The 21,982-nt window shown below is 52.5% G+C and overlaps 7 protein-coding genes across 8 annotated transcripts; 5 read left to right on the top strand and 2 right to left on the bottom strand.

Annotated features, from left to right (window-relative positions):
- Window positions 1-201: 201 nt before the first annotated feature.
- NCU06537 (hypothetical protein) lies at window positions 202-2,593 on the top strand. The gene has a single exon (XM_957151.3). It carries the CDS (start codon window positions 1,347-1,349, stop codon window positions 2,427-2,429), a length of 1,083 nt encoding a protein of 360 aa, XP_962244.2. The 5' UTR covers window positions 202-1,346; the 3' UTR covers window positions 2,430-2,593.
- A 445-nt stretch (window positions 2,594-3,038) lies between these two features.
- Window positions 3,039-4,475, top strand: NCU11323 (hypothetical protein). Its single transcript, XM_001728143.2, has one exon. It carries the CDS (start codon window positions 3,466-3,468, stop codon window positions 3,820-3,822), a length of 357 nt encoding a protein of 118 aa, XP_001728195.2. The 5' UTR covers window positions 3,039-3,465; the 3' UTR covers window positions 3,823-4,475.
- On the bottom strand, window positions 4,415-8,658 carry NCU06536. Of its 2 annotated transcripts, XM_011395891.1 has the most exons (3): window positions 8,226-8,658; window positions 6,480-8,053; window positions 4,415-6,383 (listed from the first exon to the last, which is right to left on the bottom strand). In XM_011395891.1, exons 2-3 carry the CDS (start codon window positions 7,986-7,988, stop codon window positions 4,839-4,841), a joined length of 3,054 nt encoding a protein of 1,017 aa, XP_011394193.1. In that variant the 5' UTR covers window positions 7,989-8,053; window positions 8,226-8,658; the 3' UTR covers window positions 4,415-4,838. The 2 variants fall into 2 exon arrangements, with proteins under 2 accessions (XP_011394193.1, XP_011394192.1); XM_011395890.1 differs by having other exon boundaries at window positions 4,565-8,053; window positions 8,226-8,461.
- A 556-nt stretch (window positions 8,659-9,214) lies between these two features.
- Window positions 9,215-9,795, bottom strand: NCU16763 (hypothetical protein). The gene has a single exon (XM_011396072.1). It carries the CDS (start codon window positions 9,591-9,593, stop codon window positions 9,261-9,263), a length of 333 nt encoding a protein of 110 aa, XP_011394374.1. The 5' UTR covers window positions 9,594-9,795; the 3' UTR covers window positions 9,215-9,260.
- Window positions 9,796-10,554: 759 nt separating this feature from the next.
- Window positions 10,555-16,345, top strand: NCU06534 (hypothetical protein). The gene is made up of 2 exons (XM_956638.2): window positions 10,555-14,861; window positions 14,921-16,345. The coding sequence occupies exons 1-2, from the start codon at window positions 11,087-11,089 to the stop codon at window positions 15,946-15,948; spliced, it is 4,803 nt and encodes a 1,600-aa protein (XP_961731.1). The 5' UTR covers window positions 10,555-11,086; the 3' UTR covers window positions 15,949-16,345.
- Window positions 16,346-16,769: 424 nt separating this feature from the next.
- On the top strand, window positions 16,770-19,150 carry NCU10512 (DUF895 domain membrane protein). Its single transcript, XM_001728142.2, has 3 exons — window positions 16,770-17,475; window positions 17,540-18,136; window positions 18,232-19,150. Exons 1-3 carry the CDS (start codon window positions 17,225-17,227, stop codon window positions 18,956-18,958), a joined length of 1,575 nt encoding a protein of 524 aa, XP_001728194.2. The 5' UTR covers window positions 16,770-17,224; the 3' UTR covers window positions 18,959-19,150.
- A 665-nt stretch (window positions 19,151-19,815) lies between these two features.
- Window positions 19,816-21,721, top strand: NCU06533 (hypothetical protein). The gene is made up of 2 exons (XM_956712.2): window positions 19,816-20,989; window positions 21,093-21,721. The coding sequence occupies exons 1-2, from the start codon at window positions 20,628-20,630 to the stop codon at window positions 21,550-21,552; spliced, it is 822 nt and encodes a 273-aa protein (XP_961805.1). The 5' UTR covers window positions 19,816-20,627; the 3' UTR covers window positions 21,553-21,721.
- The last annotated feature ends 261 nt before the right edge of the window (window positions 21,722-21,982 follow it).

Below are 21,982 nucleotides of genomic sequence, written 5' to 3'. Positions count from 1 at the left end.
TTGGTGGCGTGCAATCTTTCTCGTCTTCGAGCCACAGGCACCCTTTTGGTACCAATATTTTTTGGCTTTTCTTTTTTTTTTTTTTTTTTTTTTTTTTTTTTTTTTTTTCCTAATTTGATTTAATTTTATTTTATTTTTTTCATTCTCAATACATGCAGCATATCTTTGTACCAGAAATGCAAGACTTCCAAGTTGGACGTTGATGAAATGAAAATAATGAAGAGGCAAGACAGAGGCAAAAGATTTACAGAAAAGGAAGGGGGAAAAAAAAGAAGAAAAAGAAGAAAAAAAAAAAGTAAAGAAAGTGAGGGACACAAAATGAGAGGTATGTGCACTATGATCTCTTCTATACACACTTTTAAACTTGCGTCAACCCGTTTCTCCTCTCATCATCAACATCTAATGAATGGTTAGTTGCAAGAACAGAAAATGAATGATAGGAGAGAAGATGGGTGTGGCCTCAAACCCCTGGTCCCTGATGGTCACCGAAAGCCGCCACCACACCTCTTTCCTCCTCCTATGCTTCCCCTACTCCTTCCTGTTGTCCATCACGAGGCTTTTCAAATCTCCCCGAACCTTCTGCTGAACGATCTTTTCATCATGTACGCTACGCGAGCTCGGCTCTTGATTTGGCGAATAGCCGGTCAGGGATAATGGTCAAGAAGACGTCGTTTCTCTCGGATCGTGCGGCATACTTAATACACCGCGACAGCTGAGTTCGCCTCGCCTGATAAATGCGTCTGCCTGTCAGAACCAATTCTCCATGAACTTCCTCCTAGCGGCGCAGATCACAAAACACATGGTTTAGAACATGTGGGATGATGCTTGTGCCTCGATGCCCCTGCCAAGATTCAAGGCTGACCGGCGCCGTGTAAGACTGCAAGTGCGTGGTTGGGGGCCACTTGCGCCTCCTAGGTCATGTCATTGGGGGTTTGAAGTCTGAATGCAGTAAGCGGTGCCACAGCCTTGCTCACTCATATCTGAAGCAAAGACGAGGAGACAACAACACCATACGCTTCGATAGATGGAAGTCTACCGTTCACCCAATATACCATGATCGAGTTTCGCCGTTACATCCATTGCAACAATACTCCGTGGCTTTACGGAGTCCCAGGTGCCTGGCGTCATGTTCAGCTCGCCCAGCATCTTTATCTTTCTGCTCACTTGAGCCTCCTTATATCGGCACCTCGAAGGGCACTTCCTTACCGCTCTTCACCTTCACACGAGCAGATGCAATGTCGATGAATAAATGAAATAACAACCAGGCCTTGACAACGGAACACTTGATTCGTGAAATACCACGCAGGGTCGGGCAGTTGTCAACTTGACCAGCAACGAGACTCAACATGGCCGCTTCCGCAAACTCGTCGTCCTTCATCCTCCAATATCCAACAACGACCACAAGCTCATCATCTAAGAACCTTCAGTATCCAGCAATGACAACAAGCACTCACCGAGCCATCGAAACACTCTTAACAATGGCTCGTAGAGGCTCTCCAGAGGTTCTGCTTACAGACAGCAGATCTCCACCAAGCCCCACCTCATTCAATCCATCGGTATTAACTCAAGAGTCATGGACCACCAAGATCTCCGGCCTCCCCACGGCCATCACACCCCCGTCGTCCACGTCCAGCAGCGCAGCATCAAGCGCTAATGATACCGCGTCCATCAACCACGCAACCAACATAAGCCTGATTCCGCTGCTCAGCCTGTCCTTCGCTGTCACCATGTGGGTTCTGTTTTACATCCTGATCAACCGACGACGCAGAGCCGGTAGAAGCGTTCCCCGACTATGGCCCTCCTTCTCCCTGTTCGCCTTTTCGCGAAGAGGTAGGGCCCATTTTACATTCAGAACCAAGCGCTCAGACAGCCGAACGTCGCTGCTTCCAAGCGATCGCCTCGCCGCCGGGGCAGAGCTGGGATACCAAGTAATTTCTCGAGGTAATGGACGCGGTGTGGAACAAGGACAGACAGCCGTCGTGACTTGGACGCACCCTCCTCCAGTCGAACTCGACGGTCAGGGCATCGGAGACCTGCCGATCCGACCCAGCTGGGTCTCGCGGATATCGAGCTTCTTGGTCACGGAGAGGGAAGGAAAAGGGCATGGCTATGGTCAGATAGATTCATCGCTCAGAGCGACACGATCTATCCGAGAGTCGTTTGGCGAGAAGATTAATGATCCTGGAGTAGCCGTGTTGATTCGAGAGCCGAAGAAGACGCTTTCACGGTATTCGAGGGTTGTTTCAGAAAAGGCTCTTCCGGAAATCCCTGAGTCGGAGGAAATCGTGCCATTAAGACTTGGTAGCCCACGGGGGCATTGGGAAAGGATGACATCACGCAATACTTTCGGGGTCATTGAAAGGTGGAAGGGCGAGCGCGAGGAGTTTGAGGGGTCGTTCCGTAATTGCAATCATGATCAGACATCGTGAGGTTGACCGGGGAAGGGACCGGGAATCGTCATCGGCGTCGGGGCCATGGGTTTGACGGATCTCGATTTCAACGTGTTAAAAGGACAAACCAGCGGGGTGTTTGTTACATTGCTTGCTCGTATTCATTCGCCAGTTACAAGTAAGTTATAGCATCGTTATTCGTCAACAATGATATCAATGAGGTCGGTTTGTAATAAGAATGAGTGTGACAAACACTTGACAAAAACGTCACAGAACTCCGCTGTTAGGGTCGCCAGTTCCACTGAAGCCACCATTGAAAGGGGACCCCTAGACCATCGTTTAGCGGCCGAAGGCGGGAAGGGTGGGGCCACAATCGACAGCCTTACAGCGAGTGGACCGATAAGTCACAGTCCTCCGGCTACGTTACGTAACGTGATACAATTTGCGGCTTCAGTTGAGAAACTCCCCTCATTTGTATCACCACCTAATTGTGCAATGACATGATTGCTGTCGATTGATTGGATTTTTGTTGGCGAACGAGTGGCGAGGAGAGACGCACAATGAGGTGAGGAGGTTAGAACTAATTGATCGACCACCACTTGTGTGGCTTTCCAACTTTATGTAGCCTTCGAAAGCAACAGCTGTCTACGTCAGACCATTCCTGTGTTTTCAAACGAACAAGATAAATTAGGTGAGTGAGTGTGTGTCGCATCCGGCTGTGTTCCGTTTCCCCCTCCCTCCACATTCCAATCTGGAAGTTACTACTGTAAACTGCAACTGCGACCTTGAAGCGAAAAGATTGGGTAGCGACGATAGTTCTTTTTCCTGCCATTTCTTTGTTGATACCCAACTTGTATACAACGAACGCCGAGAATCGACCTTCTCTCTGACTACCACTTACCTCCAAACAACCAACACACACCAAAAACCTCAACTTTCATCACCACAAACCTACCTTCAGTTGTACAACACACAACGAATCATCAACACACCTCAAACTACCTCTACTATACCAGAACCAACCAACCAACCTAACACCACACAACACCCCCCCAAAAAATCCTACACAAACAACATGTCTTCAACAAAAACCGCCCCTGCCCCTTCCAGCATCATCACCTCGGCCCCCTACTCCGACCTCACCGAAACCCTAACCAAATCACCCACGTCTTCTTCTTCTTCTTCTACCTCCCCCGCCACCACCAGAAGCAAATCGCACTCGCAAAGCTCAGCTTCCTCTTCCTCTTCAGATGCCTATGCCCAAAGAGCCATGGACCACACCTCGACATGGCAACCCAAGCTCGACCGCCGACAGAGCTGGTCGCAGGAGCAGTACAAGCATGAAATGCAGCTGAGGAGCGGATCAACAGGCGGGAGCGTGAGGAAGGTTGTGGGGGAGGAGGGGTTTACTGAGGGGGGACATGGGTATTAAGACCGAGAGAAAAAAAAATAAAAAAATTGAGGATGGTGGAGGGTGGAAAACGGAGTCCGTCACGATTGAGGGGATATGATGATCGATTCCACGACGACAGACTGAGACATCAACATCAATCAACATTGGACAACAAACACAACATGATGATCCAAGTTCTCGGCACGCGTCACAGTACAGCACGACACGACACGACAAGACACGGCACGGCACGACGTAACGGAAGTTCGTGGGATGGAAATGGCATTGGATTAATAAGCATGGTGGCGCATGGAAAACAGATTGCGAGCGATGAAATGAAATAGGTTCAAGCATATATGCCATTGGTCGTATTTTCTTTCTCCTTTTTCTTTTCCTTTCCTTTTACAAAATGGCGACAGCAGTTGGGAAGTACAAACCAGTCACACGAACGAACCCGAATGGCGAGTTGAGGAGGGGACGGGAAAACGGGGGGTGGGGGTCATGAAATGACGTACTTTGTACTACTATCACGAGCTCTAACGGCATTAGGAGGCGCTTGTCTGCATTGTTATTGTATGATTCAACATTCTCTACAACACTTGATCACCTATCAAAGGCCCGCGAAATGTACTGCAGTTAAATATACATCTTGATTCCATTGTCCACTTTTGAACGAGAGACTATTCTACATCGTGTATGCGTAGTATGCATGTTTCGCGATCCATAATCTTGATTCATCTATGGGTATCCAGTGACCCCATCTATAATGATGATGATGATGATGATGATGATGTTGATAAAGTTGCCCGTTACGAAAAGAGGCATAAACGACTGCTAAAAGCCGTGTTGAGAAAGAGAATCGGTAAGGAAATGCCAAAAATAAAAAAAACCGATCCCTTCGCATGCAAGTTTAAGGGCTTTCCCTCCGTCAGTCGTGTGTATACGCCCTGCCCTCCCTCCATCAGATTCCCTTAACAAAAAACGCCACTCATGTCGTGTCATGATCATTTGCTTTGACAAAAGAAAAGAAAAAGAAGAAAAAAAGCGAAGAAAACTCAGAGACCCTTCGATCCCTTTCCATCCACACCACCAGTCTTGAAGAAGTCCCTCACTACACCAACCGAGTAGGCCCCCCCAGCAATCCAGGCGGCGCCCATTACTGCGCGCTTGGTAAGGCTTGCCTTCTTTCTCTGCTGCTGTCCCACCTCCCCCTCCTCCTGCTGCTGCTTCTGTTCCTGTTGCTGCTGGGTCTCAGCAGCAGCCTGTTCATAATGAACCTTTTCACTCGCAGAGGACGGACTCTGACTCTGACTGGGATTGGCCGCAGTAGTAGTAGAGCTAGGCAAGTTATAGTTCACAAATCCCGTCGGACTAGCGAACCGGCCCGTAGCAACGTGGTAATCTCTCTTCCCGCCGCCGCTCAGGCTTCCGCCCGTCATGTCAACGGGGTTGATGGGGGAACCGCCGCTGCTGCTTGTTGCGAGGGTACCATCCGCCTGCGCCATCGCTTGTCTCGCGGCGGCGGGCTCATGAACGGTCTGGGATTGAAGAGGGGAAGTGACGCCTTCCCGGACCTTGCGGAAAACAAGAACGTCCCCGGAGCCGGCAACGATCTCAAATCCTTGAGACTCGATGCGGGCAAAGTGTGGGAGAAACTTGGAGATGTTGGTGAGGCGGGTCAGCACGTCGGCGGGGGAGGTAGGGGTGTTGGAGTTGGAGGGGAGAACGCTGGAGGTGGTCTCGGCTTCTTCGACGAATTGAGTGTCGGGGTTGAAGGCGAGGATTTTGTAGACGGTTGGGCTAGTGGTGGTGGGCTTAACGGGTTGTGGCTTCGAGACCGCAGACGATTTGGTGGTCTGGGCATCTTCGTAGGTGAAGGCTTCCAAGGGGTTCTCTTCGCTGAGAGTGTCTTCCTCTGCGGCGTGGGCCTGCCTCTGCCCTTGAGCAGAAGCGGCGTACTTGCCATCGGGCTCATGGCTCCTGAATGCGCCATACTGAGACAGTTCCTCGGAAAACTTGGCCGCGTCGACTGCATCTCCTTGCAGTCCCGCAACAACGGCAGGCTGCTGGCGCTCGCGGAGCTCCTTCAGTACCGAAGGTGCTGATCTAGGCTCAGCGCGCGCCATCTCCGCAGCGTACTTCCCGTCGGGCTCATGGCTGAGGAATGGTTTACCGTACGCATCTAGATCTTCGTACTCGGAATAGTTGGTATATTCCTTCTCCTTTTTGTACATGCCATCAGGTTCGTGGGCGCGGAAGGCACCATAGCCGGCCAGCTCGGCAGGATCATACTCGGAGTAATTGACGAACTCCTTCTCCTTCTTGTACATGCCATCGGGCTCGTGGGCGCGAACAGCGTCATACTGGGCTAGTTCGGCAGGGTCGTATTCCTGAGTATTACTGAATGACTTCTGCTCCTTGTACATACCGTCCGGTTCATGAACACGAACGGCGTCGTACTCGGCCAGCTCCGCGGGATCATATTCGTCGTAGTTTCTAACTCCCTTTTCCTTCTTGTACAAACCGTCAGGCTCGTGAACACGGACTGCATCGTACTCTGCCAGCTCCGCGGGATCATATTCGTCGTAGTTGTTGACTGCCTTTTCCTTCTTGTACATGCCGTCAGGCTCGTGAGCACGGACTGCGTCGTACTCGGCCAGCTCCGCTGGATCATACTCGTCGTAGTTGTTGACTGCCTTTTCCTTCTTGTACATGCCGTCAGGCTCGTGAGCACGGACTGCGTCGTACTCGGCCAGTTCCGCTGGATCATACTCGTCGTAGTTGTTAACCCCCTTTTCCTTCTTGTACAAACCATCAGGCTCATGAGCCCGAACGGAACCGTACTCGGCTAGTTCGGCAGGGTCGTATTCATCGTAGTTGTTGACTCCCTTTTCCTTCTTGTATTTACCGTCCGGCTCGTGAACCCGGACGGAATCGTATTCGGCCAATTCAGCAGGATCGTATTCTTGAGTGTTGGTAAATTCCTTTTGCTCCTTGTACTTGCCATCGGGCTCGTGGGCACGGACAGCGCCGTACTGGCCAAGCTCCGCCTTGTCGACAGTATCCTCCGAGGCCTGCTTGTACTTGCCATCGGGTTCATGGCTGCGGACTGCGCCATACTTGCCCAATTCTGTCTCGTCGGCAGGCACTTCAGGGGTGTCCCTGTACTTGCCATCAGGCTCGTCTGCCTTGACAGGTCCGTACTTGTCGAGGTCCTCATATTTCGCTTCTTGCTTGTTGATAGCCTCAGATACATCATTAGCTACCGGTTGCGATTGGGGACCCAAAGGCGGCACGGCTGTGGTCGCGGCAATTCCCGCGTTGGGGTGCCAAGACACTTTAGCTTGATCCGACGACAGGGCGTTCAACAGGTCGGGAGCAGGTGTGTCCTTGAGGAGCACATCTGAAAGAGACGGGGCAGATGCTGGGTCAATCGGGTTCCATGGGGCGTCGTCGACCTTGACCTGGCTGTAGACCTTGAGCTCCGCCTCTGGAGGAGGGCCGTCATAGAAAATGGGTTTGGAGGCGTCTAGCTCTGGAGGGGTGAGGTTGGTAAACTGAGATGTATAGGGACTGGATAGCGGGACATTGCTATCGAGGCCGAATGTGGCCGATTTGAGGACCTTGCGGTTGGTGATGGGGTCAATCACGTATTCGGAGTCCGCCTTCACCGACTTGGACTTGTTCTTGTTGCCCCGACTGCACTTCGACTTCTCGAGAGGCGCCTCTGCCTTTGTCTTGATCTGTGTCTTGGCGTCTCCGAACAGCAAGTCCTCCAGGGGTGCACGCTCTGCATCTTCGATGTTTTGACCTGGTCGGATGCCGGTTGGGTTGTTGATGGTGCTGGCAGCTATTTCCTCGTCGAGATGTCGCCGCCCTGCGTTTTCCTGCTCAACCGGGTACCAATAGTCCTTGGACATGCGCTTGATGGTCGACTTGGCATTCTCGGCCAAGGGGTGCTGCTCCCACGAGAGTCGGCGGTTCAAGGTCTGGAAGTATTTGTAGCGAATTCTGCGTTGGCGATGGCAGACATCTTGAGTGTACTCGGGGTCGAGGTAGGATGACCACGTACGACCGAAGCGAAAGCCTCGTGTTTGCTGTTGTTGATGATGGTGGTGGCGAACTACGGCGGCGCCAGAAGCCAGAGAGGAAGCCTTGGCCCAACCAGCACGGTAAGTGGGAGTGGAAGCGGAAGTCAACGACATGGCGAATACTGTAGGTAGTGTTATGAGGGTTGGAACTGAAGTGGCATTTCTGGGCTTAAAGGTAGCTGAAGGGATAGGTAGTTAGTTTATTGTCAATTTCAGAACTAAAAAGGAAAAGAGAGTAGGTGAGTAGGTAGAGGGAGAAGAATGCAATGTAACGCACTGACTGCGATGCATGACGGCAGTCTAGGAAAAAAAGTAGCTATGCGGCACTAATCCGGATGGCGGGGCACTTACACGACAAAGACGGAAGTGGCCAATGCTACGGATTGGACGTCAAGTGATGACGATGACGATGGACTAATAATTAGTAAACACAGGGCACCCGTGTTTCCAAGTTTCAGTCACGAACTGATTTGGAGAAAGAAGGTTGTTGTCAGGGTGGAATGGTTGCGCGGTGCCACCACACTATGTAGGTAGTGTAGGAACGTGAAAAGCCAAGTAGAGGAAGAACAGCCAGAAGAAGATATGAGACTGAAAACTGAACCAAGAGAGAAAAAGTACACGATAGACACACACACGATGGGGGAGCCATGGTGGGTTTTAAGTTCATCCATTCCTTCAACCGCTCCCCGGTTTCAATCCCATGCCAAGGGCAACAGTCCTCGCTCCTCACAGTGAGGGGACTTGTGCATGGGACGTGCAGTCTTGTTGTCCCCGGTGCCTACATCCGCTTACCAAACTCGGAAGCGGCACACGGAGATCAAGAAGACGATCCGCTCACGGAACCAAACATTGTTGCAGCCATGGCGGCCACGAGCTCCACGACGGCTTGGCAGCAGGAGGTAGACTTGCAGCAAGGTGTGACTTTTGCAGACTGTGTAAGAGGGGAGACGGGATTCGGCATCAAGAGGTTTGGAAAGTGAGCGGGAGCCAATCTGTTGGACGGAAACAAAGGACACAAGGTGAGAAACGGGAGAGGGAAGGGGGGGGGGGGGGGGGGGGGGGGTACACTACAATCTGGGGATGATCATCTTAGGGAGGGGGTTACGTAGTAGCGTATACAGTAAAAACGAGGGGAAACAACACCCCAACATGGACTTACACAGTAAGTTAGTTCTTTTGGACATGGCCAGGGGCTAATGGGGTGGACCCCTTTCTTGTCCTTGAGCCAAACAGAGATGGCATTGCCGTCCGCCTTTGTCACAGCATACCAAATCAAGATATGGCCCGACAGTTACTCAAATCCGAAGCCTCTTCCGTAGGTTTTTGAGCGTCTGAATGGCTAACGGCACCAGTACCCTTGCGCCATTGTAACCAATACTATGTACACTAGGCAAGGTAATGTTCACACAGATTTGGACCCCTTCGGCGTATCCAACAACTGTTTGCATGTGTAGTGTAGAGGTACAGTGGAGGCGTGTGGCATTGTGGCCAGAAAGTCAGTCGAGCCAAGCAATCTCCTGCTGCTCTGCATAGTGTTGAGCTGAGGAGGGAGACGGGCCGACCGACACCTGCGACGACACAAGGACCATCTCGAATCTCGATGAGAGGGAGGGTCCCAAAACAAAATCCAAGAACCGGTTTGGAACGCTGACGTTCACTGTGGGTTCTCTTATTCCCAGTTCCCACGATGTTAGTCTTGGTGGAGCAACCCCGTGGCATCCGGGGAGCGCCGGGGGGGCTGACAGGGTCCACAGGGCATGCATTGGAACATGCATTGGTGTCGATGTGAAGGGGGAGAGCGCTAAGGGACAAGGTGACCCTGCTAACCCGCCCTCTCGCCACCAGACTGGGTCGACGCCAAGACAAGAGGAACAATTGTTTGAATGAAGTTGGTGATGATCGGCCAGTGTGAGAGAGAGACGGGAGGCACTGGAGGAGGACAACATTCCATGAAATGGAGGGTGATTGATGAATGATGAACAACTCTCGCCCAACCACCTGGTCAACCGGCCATCTCACCCACTTGTTCATTCGACGATGGCTTCGGCCTTGGTATCTTCTATAGTGTACTGCGTAGAGTGACATAACAAGGCCAGACATCCTTGGCTGGTTCGCGATGGCTTCAACTTTCAAGGCTTTGTTTACTTCACAGTATAATGCACGAGCCAACAGCATGAGTCATTGTCCCGGCAGCGGCAGTGTGGAACTAATATGTATGAGTAATTGTTCAACAAGAACTTCTTAGGGGAGAGGGACAATAATTGTTGCTCGACAACAAGCCAACATCCCAAGAAACTGCTGTCTGACAGATGCTCCAGATCGACTGTTGTTGGCTCTGGCGCCTGTTTGTCATTTGCTATCTGGGCGTCCATCCGCTTTGGGCTGTGCAAAGTGGAAGACTCAAAGAGGTTATCCGACCCGCCGATCCCCTTCCGGCTCGTCTTGGGATTTGAGGAGCTTTGGTTTTTCCGGAGCGTCCATGTTGCATGTCATTTGTGACCCGAAGCAGTGAGACAATTGGCAGGCAAAGATCAAAGTGAGCAACCCAGGCCTGCTGAATCGGATTCCAGCATACCTCTAGCGACACTGTTCGAGATGTTGGTGTAGTGTAGGGTCTCAAGAGTCTGAAAACCATGGAACCTACGTACCCTATGTTTGACGATGCCAAAACTGGTCAAGTTGGTTTATACTGTTAGTGCTCTGTATAACAAGGCCAGCTTGAGCACTGACATTACACATCAATTGTGCCCCTCATCACGTGCACCGCGATTTTACGCTCCAGCGAGCGGGCAGCTACCCCACTATGACCGATGCAGGAACCAGGAAAGGTAGACCGAGAAGGCCGTCATTGAAGCCGAGTATCATCATCATACCGGCAGGCTCATCGCCGTAACCACAGCGGTCGTAACAGCCAAGAGTGTCTCGCGATGGTGGCATGAAGTTTTGCACTAAACACCTGGCAACTTTGTACTCGCTCCTCTAATAGACATCTCGGATTATGAGCGCGACTGAGCTTTGAACGGAGTGTCATTATTTTTCATCCACAGCTCTAAGCTAGGTCAAGACGGCGTTTCTCCAGCTATCGCATTCTGGCATCTCTTCGCCGTGCCTTTATAAGCCTTCTTTTTTATTGCTTCCTCGCCTTTATAGTCGAATCTGGCCTCTGAATCACTCAAGTCCGACGTATCTCTAGCCAACGACACACGGCCACCATGAAGAAAGGAGGATTTGGTTCCGGCGGCTTTGGCGCCTTCTCGTCGTCAACAGCTTCGCTATCCTACGTCGCTCCGCCTCCCGACCTCTCCAGCGTCCCCCAAGACGTCATCGTGCCCTTCAAGAACCTCCTCAAGCGAGACAGCACAACAAAGTCCAAGGCTCTCGAAGAGATACTGGCATGCGTCAAAAAGTCCGACCAGCCCGTCGACGACTCCGTCATAGACGTCTGGGCTCAACTATACCCCCGCGTCGCCATCGACAACAACCGCCGTGTCCGAGAACTCTCCCACAACCTCCTCCTCGAGCTCGTCAAGTCAGCCAAGAAGCGCATTGAAAAGACCCTACCGAAGCTGGTCGGCCCATGGGTTGCCGGCACTTTCGACAAGGACAAGGGAGTCGCCCGCGCTGCTCTCGCCGTCTCGGCTCACATCCTCGACTCGGACCAAAAGAAGGCAAAGTTCTGGATCGCGTTCCAGGGCAAGCTCCTCGAATATTCCAACGAGGCCATCCGAGAAACAGCCGACTCTCTGAGTGACGAGAGAACGACATCCAAGGAGGATATGGAGGCCAAGTACTACCGCGTGCTCGGAAGTAGTATGGCCATGATCCAGCACCTGTTGCCCACAGTCAAGGACGACCAATACCCCGACGAACTGAAGCGCTTCTTCGACGCCGATACTCTTTGGACCTTGGCAGCCTCGGATGATGCGTCCGTACGCCGCGCCTTTTACCAGCTCGTCGCAAGTTACCTCGACAACAAGCCTAGTCTCTTGGAACCCAAACTGAAGGATGTTGGCAAGGTCCTGGTGGCGGAAGGCCCCAAAAAGGAACAGAGAGGCTCAGCCGTGGACCTTTTGAGGGCATTGATCAGCGTTACAAAACGTTTTCCCAAGGTTTGGGGCAGCAAGAGTCCCTTGGACCGCTTGCGGCCGTTGGTCCAGAAGGGTTCCCAGGGAGGGTCGGATGAGTTCTGGACAGAGCTGGATCAGTTGCTTGCCATTTTGCCAACATCTTCCCCAGATTACGCTGCGAATGCCCCGGCGTTCCTCAAGTCCATGAGAACTGCCATCACGAGCCGTGAGGAGCGGCGTCAAAATGCCGCGTCTGCTTGGGCCTGTTATCTTAACACTGTCGATCGTATTACCGCGGGCTCTACCCCAAGCCCGGATTTTCTTCAGGAAAACCTGTACCCATTAACTCGGGAATACTTGCATCCTTCCACGGAAACATCGACGTGGGCCTATGCGCAGCCTCCACACGTGTTTAAGGCATGGAAGATTGTACCATACACAACAAACGAGCAAGTACGGTCATCGGCAAAGGAAGAATGGCAGAAGCTTGGTGATGACTTTGCTGCGGGTCTTTCCAACTCTCTCCCTGAAGTTTCTCCCGATTATGAAAAGTCTCAGTTAGAGCTGGCAGCCCAAGGTGATCGCTGGTTCACTCTAGTACAAGGTTTCCTGAGGGGGGCACCCAGCCAACAGAGCTTTGATGGCGATGCTGATCTTCCGAGTGTGGTCGCTTCAACCTCAAGAAAATTGTTGGAAAGCGCACAAGATCTGCTTGCCAGGCGAAACTACAAGCCCTTCTGTGCTGCGGCTGTCCTAAAAGCCGCCTTCACCAAGGCTCCAGTCCTGTGTGCCAAGAGCGATCTGATCAAGAAGGTTTTCCCACTCGACGACCAAGAAGCTTTCGAGAAGATCGTCGTTTCTCGGTCACTCCCGTTTCTGGCATCTTGCCTTGGCGCCGTTACTCCTGATCAGCCTGACTTCTCCGAGCAGGTCTGGGTAAAGCTTATTGACGCTGCTTTGAGCCATGGCTTCCCTTCCGGCGCGCCAATCGTCAAGGAACTGGTGTCCGTTCCTCTTCCTCAAACGGTTGCGCAGAAGAGCGAGGCACTGCAAAACTTCATTGTCGAAGCCTGGCAGGACTTTTTCAAGGAGGAGCCTTCGTCTCCCGTTGTAGAACAACTTTGCAGAGCCAGCATCTCTCATTCTGTTGTGGATGACAAAACGCTACAGTCTCTTGCTAGCTCGTTTGCGCAGGATATTGGTGTGGCTGGAAAATATGATCCTGAGTTCAAAGCTCTTGATCTGTTACTTCGCAACAAGTCGGCCCTGTTCGCAGATGCCCCGGTTGATCTGTTCACGAGGCTCTTATCCCTGGAGGAAATTTCGGACTCTGAAAAGGCGACCAAGGTTGCGGCTATAAGATCTCTCATTCAGAAACAGTATGGCGGGAACAAGTTGTGGCTTGAAGTCATTCGCCTTAGTTTGGCTGAGGCCGATCCTTCTTCTCTTGATATCAACACCTTGATCCGCCATGCCAAGGAGATCCTGAGCTCTGGTGTTCCATTGACTGACCTTCTCCCATCAGCGAAGGCGTGGAATACTGAGCTCTACAGCTTTTTGCGGGATAACCCAGATCCCTCCCTGTCTATCACCAGCAGTTTTGGTGGTGCATACTTCCTGGCGACAGAGAGCGAGGGTAGCACCCTAACGACCCAGAAAAGGGATCGTCAGGGCCGGTCAATTCCTGCGAGGATGGCCATCTACACCACCAATCTTTTCACTGACGTAGACCTGGAAAGCGTTCAGGCGGACCTCCTGGAGCTCATCTTCCTGACTGCCGTTCTTGCGAATGACGACTTGACCGTCATGAAGGAGAATGGACTCTGGAGTTTGCCTGCCTCTGAGGATATCAGAACAGAAAGATCTGATGAGATTCAGTCTTTCTTGGATCTAGGCACGTCGCTACTTGCCCGAGTGGCCGGGGCTTCGGCGAGCTGGAAAGAAGGCGACCTTGATGGAACCAGTTTGGCGGAAATGCTGATCCAGTCCTTGCTTCAGCAGGCTGTGGACTTCAGTGCCAAGGCATTGTACGCATCCAAGGCCCTCACTGAACTGTTCCAGGCTCTAGTGAGCGTGCATGGCTACCCTGCCGGCGCCAAATTCGACGAGTGGTTCAACAAGCTTGGTATTATGAAAGCCACACCGCAGACTGTCTTTGCCGCCATCGCCTTCCTTACCGGGTTCGACGAAGGACTTGCTTCTTCCAGAGCTGTCGCAAATCTTTACAACCGTCTTGTGTCCGACATTGTAGGATGCTTCCCATCATCACCGAAGACCCTGTACAACGTGGTACTCCTGAACATCTGTCTTTCAGTCTACCCTCCAGCAAAGACACCAGTTGAGCAGCGCAAACTCGTCTTTGCTCTTAAACAATTCACTACGTGGGTGCAAACTCCTGACGAGATGACCTTTGGCCTTACCGCCGAGGTATGCAAGGGCATCCACCGCATCCTGCCCAATGTCGCCCAGGTGTATGGGCCGTACTGGCGGGAAGCCATCGATTACTGCCTTTTGTTGTGGGAGAAGGCCAGAAACGATACCCCTCAGCGATGGCCGGCTTATGTTTTGCCCTCCATTAGGCTCATATCATCAATGGAGACTTTGGAGGATCCCAATGATGACCTTGTCGAGGCCTTGGAAGAGACCGCAGTTGACCGGTCCAAGGCGCTCATCCGGCTGCTTGAGCTACCACATGATGTAGTCAACACGGCTCGTCAAATACTCGACGAGACTCTCTGCAGGGCAGTCCAGAAAATTCCCCTCAAGCATCTCACATCTGAGAAGGATTTGTTGACCAACCTTTATGGGTTGTTGTCTTCCGGTTCACGGGAGGTTCAGACAGCCGCATTTGGTCTTCTCCACCGGGCCCTGCCCGCTCAGCAAGAAGAGGAAGTCCTGGAGACTCTTCTGGAAGAAAAGGGTATGTTCTCTCGACTTGTTCTACGTACCAATGACCATGTATGCTGACTCTTTCTGCAGTCGCCAAAGTCCCTGATGAGCTGCTCTCCATCATTCAAGCTGTCCCGGAACTGGAGAAATACACAGACGAGGAGCTTGCGGGCTTCCCTGTGGATGTTCGCTCTTACCTCCTTGGTTGGCACCTCGTTTTTGATGCGTACAACCAGGCTCCTCTTCAAGTGCGCAAGCAATATACGGACTCCCTCAAAGCTGACAACTCGCTGAATGCTTTGCTCGAGCTGATGTTTGACGTTCTTGGGCACTCCACCGGCCAAGCGCTGAACCTCGATAAGAACACGTTCAGCGCGGAGCATATCCGATCTTACGACGTCAGCCAGTCTGAAGAAGGAACCAAAGAGCGCGATATGCAGTGGCTACTCGTCCATCTCTTCTATCTCTCGCTCAAGTTCCTCCCTGGACTCGTGAAGTCATGGTATCTCGACCTGCGCAGCAAGCAGACCAAGATTGCCCTCGATTCCTGGATGGCCAAGTACTATGCACCTCTTCTAATCTCGGATGCCCTCGACGAGGTTAACGACTGGGCCTCCTCGCAAGAAGCTCCCCAAGAAGACGAGAAGGAGCTCCGCGTGCGTGTCAACCGCACGGCCAAGGAAGTCTCAGCGGGCTACGAGATCGACGAAGACTTTGCCTCCATCGCCATCAAGATCCCCGCCGGCTACCCTCTCGAGTCAGTCGAAGTCATTGGCGAGAACCGTGTGGCCGTCAACGAGAAGAAGTGGCAGAGCTGGGTGCGCGCCACGCAAGGTGTCATCACTTTCGCCAACGGCAGCATCACGGACGGCCTGGCCGCCTTCCGACGAAACATCATTGGCGCGCTCAAGGGCCATACCGAGTGCCCCATCTGCTACGCGGTTGTGTCGGCGGACAAGAAGCTGCCCGACAAGAGATGCAGCACATGCAATAACTTGTTCCACAGGTTGTGCCTGTACAAGTGGTTCCAGAACAGTAACAAGAACACGTGCCCGTTGTGCCGGAACCCGATTGATTATTTGGGGAGTTCGACGAGGAGGGGTGGAGGTGGTGATTAAGGAGAGGGGGTTTAGCAGTTACTGTGTATATGCTACCAGCACCCTTTTTGGGTTATAGCTGAATAGCGAATACACAAAAGGTGGTTTTTGAAAACAGGAGAAGGATGAACCGGTCTAGTTCAGGCACATTAGACCCAGTGGTCCCCTATGACCCTATCCCAATCCAGTATACAATTTTTATTTTTATTTTCTCAACTCCCGTTCGGAGAAATCCCAAGCCAATTGCCCGGAGACCCCCCAACCTATTGTTTACATGATACATTGCTCTGGAAGCAGTCTGAAGTTCGAGCTGGCAAAGGTCAAGTGGTGCAATGGAGTGGATGGCGCAAAGGGATCCTTGTAAGCACGCCGAAGCCAAGATAGGAATGGAATGTCTTCAAAGATGAACGTCTAAACCGTGGTTTACCGTTGCCATGCGAGCCATCCACCACCCCCAGGGGTTGACAAAGTGCTTTGTCGTTAGTAACGGTGACAAGGTTACAGTCATCGCTTCCCTCTAGCGGCCGATGTCGTGATGGTGCTAAGCAATGGTGAGATGCAACAAGTGCCCATCTTTGAGGCTTGGCTTGCTCCACTACGTAACGCTTTTTTTTTGGTCCATAGTAAACCTAAACCTTAATAGTACCGCTTCTCCAGACAGATTGCCGAACCGCTAAACTCCTTTTGAGGTTATTCGCTACCATTACACTACTATAGTATAGTGTAGTGTACCTACAAAAGTCGACAACACCACCACCAACGACCACGACTCGCGCAGAAGGGTCAGGACGGGGAGGGTATGGATCAATATCGTTGTATGCCCCCCACACACAATCCGCATCGCGTGGGGATCATCGATAATTTCCACCTATTTTGACGAATTCTCCGTGCTGGAAACGAGCCAAGAGAGAAAACTCAGTAATAATCGTAACCGAGGTCGAGGTCGAGGGAGGGTTGTCAAAGTTCTGGCCTCCTCCACTTTTGCGCTTTTACTATGTGATGTAGAGTCACACTGCGGTCCCTATGCAATGCGTATGTATGCAAGAAGGCAAGCTAAAAAGGGTCCGCATTCAGCCCAGTCATTTTGCCCGTCGTTATCGCCATGGGAGATGGAGACGCGGAGATATCCCATGTAGGATGTGGGATGTGGGATAATCACATAAAGACGGGCGAGGTCCCGGTGGTTTTGGGTGTGTGTGATGAAAGACCGGAATTACCCTCTGGATCTTGTTGTTGTTGTTTGAAACCTTGAGTCCTGCAGCCCATAGGACCAACCGCTGGAAGGGACCTAGACAAGATGTCCTTGACAGACAACAAGGAAACGAAGGTCGAGCTCGGCCCCGTCTCGACGGGGTCAGACGCTGACGAGCAAATAACCAAGCCGGTATCGAGGTTCACTCGATGGTACCGCAGCCCTCTGTTCAACGTCATCATGGTCGGCCTCATCTCCTTCACCCAGCCCGGTGTCTGGAATGCCCTCAACAGCACGGGTGCCGGCGGCGCGCAGGAGCCGTACTTGGTGAACGGATCGAACTCGTTGACTTTTGGGTATGTCTCCTTCTCTCTCCTTTCCCCTCAGTCGCATGGTCCCCAAAAATAACACCCCAACCAGCATCATGGTCTTCGGCTGCTCCCTCTTCTCCATCCTCTCCAACAAGATCGGTATCAAATGGGTTCTCATCATCGGCACCCTCGGCTACGCGCCCTATTCCGCCTCGCTGTACGTCAACAACCGGTACGGAACCGAATGGTTTGTCCTCTTCGGCGGCGCCCTCTGCGGCATCGCCGCCTCCGCCTTGTGGGCCTCCGAGGGCGCCATCGCGCTCGGCTACGCCGACATCAAGGACCGCGGCAAGTTTACGGGCATCTGGCTGGGCCTGCGCGAGCTGGGCCAGCTGATTGGCGCCTCGATCCAGCTTTCGCTCAACGTGAAGAAGGAGGGCAGGGGCAAAGTCGGGTATACCACGTACCTGGTGCTGATTGCGCTGCAGTGTCTTGGGTTGCCGTTTGCGTTGCTGGTGTCGTCGCCGCACAAGGTGATCAAGGCTGATGGGACGAGACTCCGAGATCCGACGTTGAATAAGACGGTCAAGGGCGAGTTCAAGAAGATTTGGAGTCTGTTTAAGCGCAGGCAGATGTACTTGCTAGTACCGATCCTGATTGGGTTTCAGTGGAATAGCACTTATCTGGGGATTTATATGACCAAGTAGTATGTCATCTTTTTCCCTTCCCCCCCCCCCCGCCCCCCTATTACCTCCCCTCGATCTTACCTGGAGTGGTCAAAAACTAACACCCCGCCAACAGCTTCTCCGTCCGCTCTCGCACCCTCGGCTCCCTCGTCTCCGGCATCGTCGCCACGGCCGCCAACATCTTCTGGGGCTGGTTCTACGACCGACAATCCCTCTCGCGCCCGACCGTCGCCCGACTCACCTGGGCCTTTTTTGTTATTCTCATGCTGGGAACCTTTGGCTGGCAGACCGCCAACGAGAAGCTATACGGCGACCTGAAAGCGGCAGGGACCCCGATCACGCTCGACTGGGCCACCCCCGGCTTCGGCCGCGGGTTCGCGTCCATGGTCATTCTCAGGTTCCTCAACGAAAGTCACTACATGTTTGTGTACTGGCTCATTGGCGCCTTTTTCGATGATCTCGAGACGTTGGGATTGGCAGTGGGGATTGTGCGAAGTTTTGAGAGCGTGGGCTCGTGCTTGGCGTTTGGGATTGGCGCGGCGCAGGTCGCGCCCATGGTGAACCTGATCATTGCGTTTGCCATGTTTGGGTTTACGATCCCGGCGACGTCGGCGGTGGTGTATATGGTGCCGGAGAGGCCGGTAAATTTGAGGAAGTTGGAGGCGGAGGATGGTGGTGGTTCCACTTCTACCTCTACCTCTACCTCTACGTCTGATGGTGAACCGCCGGGTGTTATTGCGAAGGAGGCGAGCATCGAGAGCTCTGTGGTGGCTGCCCTTGGTTCCTCTACGGATGAAAAGGAACGGGATGCAGTGCAGCCGCCGGGTTACGAGCTGAAGTAAGATGAGATGAAGTTGGACGCGATGGGACGGAAGGAACGGGTGGAACGGGAGGAACGGGAGGAACGGGAGGAACGGGATGGAAAGACAGCAACTTCCACTTGATACCCAACCTCGAGATGGCCATTTTGGTATATTGGAGGATACCTAATAATATGAGTAATATATGGTCAAGCCTTGTTGTCGCAAATTGGCAATCGCGATCCCTTCATCTTGTGAACGAACACTTGTCGATAAGATGAAACAAATGTCGGGCATCCGGCCAGCATTGAGCACAACCGTTCATCCGAACCCAGGCAGCTGTCTGTGTGGGGGAAGAGATTCGAAGTTGCCTATATAGGCTTAGCGTTTGTGTCAAGTGGATAAAAGCAGCCGGAAATGGTTTAGTGCCGGAGCGGCCACGTGGGTTGCACCTTCCTTGGGTGTTCAACCTCAAGTTCATCCGTTCGATTCGCGTCGAGGGCAACTTTTCGCCAAACCTTACTATGGGAGAGATGTCTGGGCACGTCCTAGGCACTCTCCCATGGTGAGTACTCACCTCTTAGCGTAGATTTTCCATAGCGAATATAACCTATCTACAGCGAACATCTAGCGAGTATCCTTGTCCCGAGCGAACCTAACGAGCGAACGAGCGAGTATTACTAACCGACAGCGAACGAGCGAGTATCGACTAACCACCAGCGAACGAGCGAGTATCACTAACCAATAGCGAATAGCGAGCATTACTAACCAATAGCGACTAACCAATAGCGACTAACATATAGCGAGTATCACTAACCAACAGCGAATCCCAAGTGGGATCTGGGTTTTCACCAAGCGGTTTCCCAGCGAAGTATATATATATATATATATATTTTTTTGATGGTTGTTTTCGTTCTTATGTACAGATTTGCCTGGCAGGTCGTGTGGAAACATGAAAGTTCGGACACGCTTGTACCAAACAAGACCCATCGAGTGTCCGGACCTTTTTCCACATCACCTGCCTGAGTACCCTCCCGCAGTTAAAACATGTGCCGGTGTGACCATTGCTGCGGCCTTGATTGCGTGACTGGCTAGCCCAATGTTGACATTGTGCCTTGTTTGCCCCCTTTTGGCCCTTTAAGACCGTTCACGCCCAACCACGTTGCTGGAGACGCTGTGACAGCGAGGCGAAACAGAGACATTCCAGCGGTTCCTGACCTGGCAAATCCGCACAGACAGCACAGACGGGAGCCCCCTGAGCGGCCCGGAATTCAGGGAACAACAAGGCAAAAATAGGGGCGAGCATCATCAGGGCAATTTAGCGTGGTGTAGTGTACCTTGCCATACATTCCAGGGCGTAGAGGTACATGCCATCGAACATCTTTAGAGCGACGCCGGTCCCCCCTAAAGTGGGTCAGCTAGAAGATCTCGTGGATCCTGTCATCTGGGGGAGAGGTCTTAACTAGAGTGCGCCTTGTCACTGGATCGGGCTCCCTTGACCAGGCCGTAACAAGCCGTTGTTCTCTTTATTCGCGTCACATTCAGGTTTCTTTTTCCCTACCTCTTCTTCTTGTTGCGCTTAGAGACTTTGCGATGCGAATATCAGGAAGCGATCACTGCTAGAACTAGAGACGGGATCGCACCACGAACGAGCGACATCGGGCGACACAGATACCATACCTGGTAGCGTAAACAGAACAGCAGCAGCAGTATGGCAGCCGACTTACTACTTCGAGCCGTACTTCGGCGCAAAGTCGAGTTTCTTCGCCATGTCCGCCAGCGCCGGGCGCAATACTCAACCAAACCTCCCACGGCCGGCGAGCAGATTCCGACACCGGGCAATGTCCCTAACCTTCCCTTCTGGCAGCGGCTCGGGCCTTTGACAAGGGCAGCCTTCGCATATGCGCGCGCCCAGCGCAAGAGACCATACACCACCCAGGTGGCCACGTCGCTGGTCATCTACTTCTTTTCTGATATTTCGGCGCAAAGGATGGGCGGGAAGGACTATGATCCCAAGCGGACGGTGCGGTCGCTGATTATCGGGTCGATATCGTCGATTCCCAGTTTCAGATGGTAGGCGCAAGCCCTCCTCTATGTTTTCGTCTTGTCTTGGACATGTGATGATGCAATCCGAGAAAGAACGTAAAGGCTGACGTGTTTTGGTTTGCGCCTGCAGGACATTGTGGTTGTCCAGCAACTTCAATTACTCGTCGCGCATCCTCTCGCTGGGCACCAAGGTGGTGGTCAACCAGCTCTGCTTCACCCCGATCTTCAACTCGTACTTCTTCGGCATGCAGGCCTTTCTTGCGGGCGAGAGCTGGAAGGATATCGTGGAGCGCATCCGGGTCACGGTCCCCGTGAGCTTTGTCAACTCGTGCAAGCTCTGGCCGGCCGTGACGGCATTCAGCTTCACGTTCATCCCGATGGAGTACCGGTCGCTGTTTGCGGGTGTGGTCGCGGTTGGGTGGCAGACGTATCTGAGTTTCTTGAATCGGAGGGCCGAGGATGGGAAGGCGATCGAACAAGCGGCGCCGGCGCTGGCGGCAAAAGCAATGGAAGCGGAACCCACCCAGTTGAAGGCGCGACAGGTAGAGCTCTCGACGCGACCAGAGATGGCGATGGCGGCTGCGAATTAGCGAATACGGGCCGCGATAAGAGGAGGGTAGGGAGCATTTTCACCGGGGAACCAAAGGAAAGGTGGTTATTTTTGCCAATTTTGGGGTTGCATATTAGTTGTAGACATCTGGCATTGCATGGGTCGGCGTTCTTGGGGCAGTTTTTGTTGGTTGCATCGACATTATAGAGATACCTGTATCGTTTCAGTTGAGCGAATACAATTTTATTGTTTTTCTTGAATCTCCGCTGTTCTTCCCGACTGGAACATGGTACCGTAATAAACGAGGAGGAACAGTCAGATGATGCTGTGTCAATGTAATGGAACTGTTTTTCAAAGAAGGCGCCCGGGCACTGATGACGGGAACGACCTCCATTCCATCTTCAACCTAGGTACCTAATCAGGGCAACCCAGGGGCACATGGCAGTGGGTGGGAATTATAGTGGTGGTGG

The sequence above is a fragment of the Neurospora crassa genome, linkage group IV (assembly GCF_000182925.2).
Source record: "Neurospora crassa OR74A linkage group IV, whole genome shotgun sequence".
NCBI classification, from domain to species: Eukaryota; Fungi; Ascomycota; class Sordariomycetes; order Sordariales; family Sordariaceae; genus Neurospora; species Neurospora crassa.
This window is presented reverse-complemented; position numbering and strand designations above follow the sequence as displayed.

Excerpts from the sequence above, each read along its gene's own strand:
- NCU06537 (XM_957151.3), top strand. The coding sequence starts at position 1,347 with ATGGCCGCTTCCGCAAACTCGTCGTCCTTCATCCTCCAATATCCAACA.
- NCU06534 (XM_956638.2), top strand. The coding sequence starts at position 11,087 with ATGAAGAAAGGAGGATTTGGTTCCGGCGGCTTTGGCGCCTTCTCGTCG. Across the intron at positions 14,862-14,920 it reads GACTCTTCTGGAAGAAAAGG|TCGCCAAAGTCCCTGATGAG; the intron begins GTATGTTCTCTC and ends CTCTTTCTGCAG.
- NCU10512 (XM_001728142.2), top strand. The coding sequence starts at position 17,225 with ATGTCCTTGACAGACAACAAGGAAACGAAGGTCGAGCTCGGCCCCGTC. Across the intron at positions 17,476-17,539 it reads TCGAACTCGTTGACTTTTGG|CATCATGGTCTTCGGCTGCT; the intron begins GTATGTCTCCTT and ends CACCCCAACCAG. Across the intron at positions 18,137-18,231 it reads GGGATTTATATGACCAAGTA|CTTCTCCGTCCGCTCTCGCA; the intron begins GTATGTCATCTT and ends CCCCGCCAACAG.
- NCU11323 (XM_001728143.2), top strand. The coding sequence starts at position 3,466 with ATGTCTTCAACAAAAACCGCCCCTGCCCCTTCCAGCATCATCACCTCG.
- NCU06533 (XM_956712.2), top strand. The coding sequence starts at position 20,628 with ATGGCAGCCGACTTACTACTTCGAGCCGTACTTCGGCGCAAAGTCGAG. Across the intron at positions 20,990-21,092 it reads TCGATTCCCAGTTTCAGATG|GACATTGTGGTTGTCCAGCA; the intron begins GTAGGCGCAAGC and ends TTGCGCCTGCAG.
- NCU06536 (XM_011395890.1), bottom strand. The coding sequence starts at position 7,988 with ATGTCGTTGACTTCCGCTTCCACTCCCACTTACCGTGCTGGTTGGGCC.
- NCU16763 (XM_011396072.1), bottom strand. The coding sequence starts at position 9,593 with ATGCCACGGGGTTGCTCCACCAAGACTAACATCGTGGGAACTGGGAAT.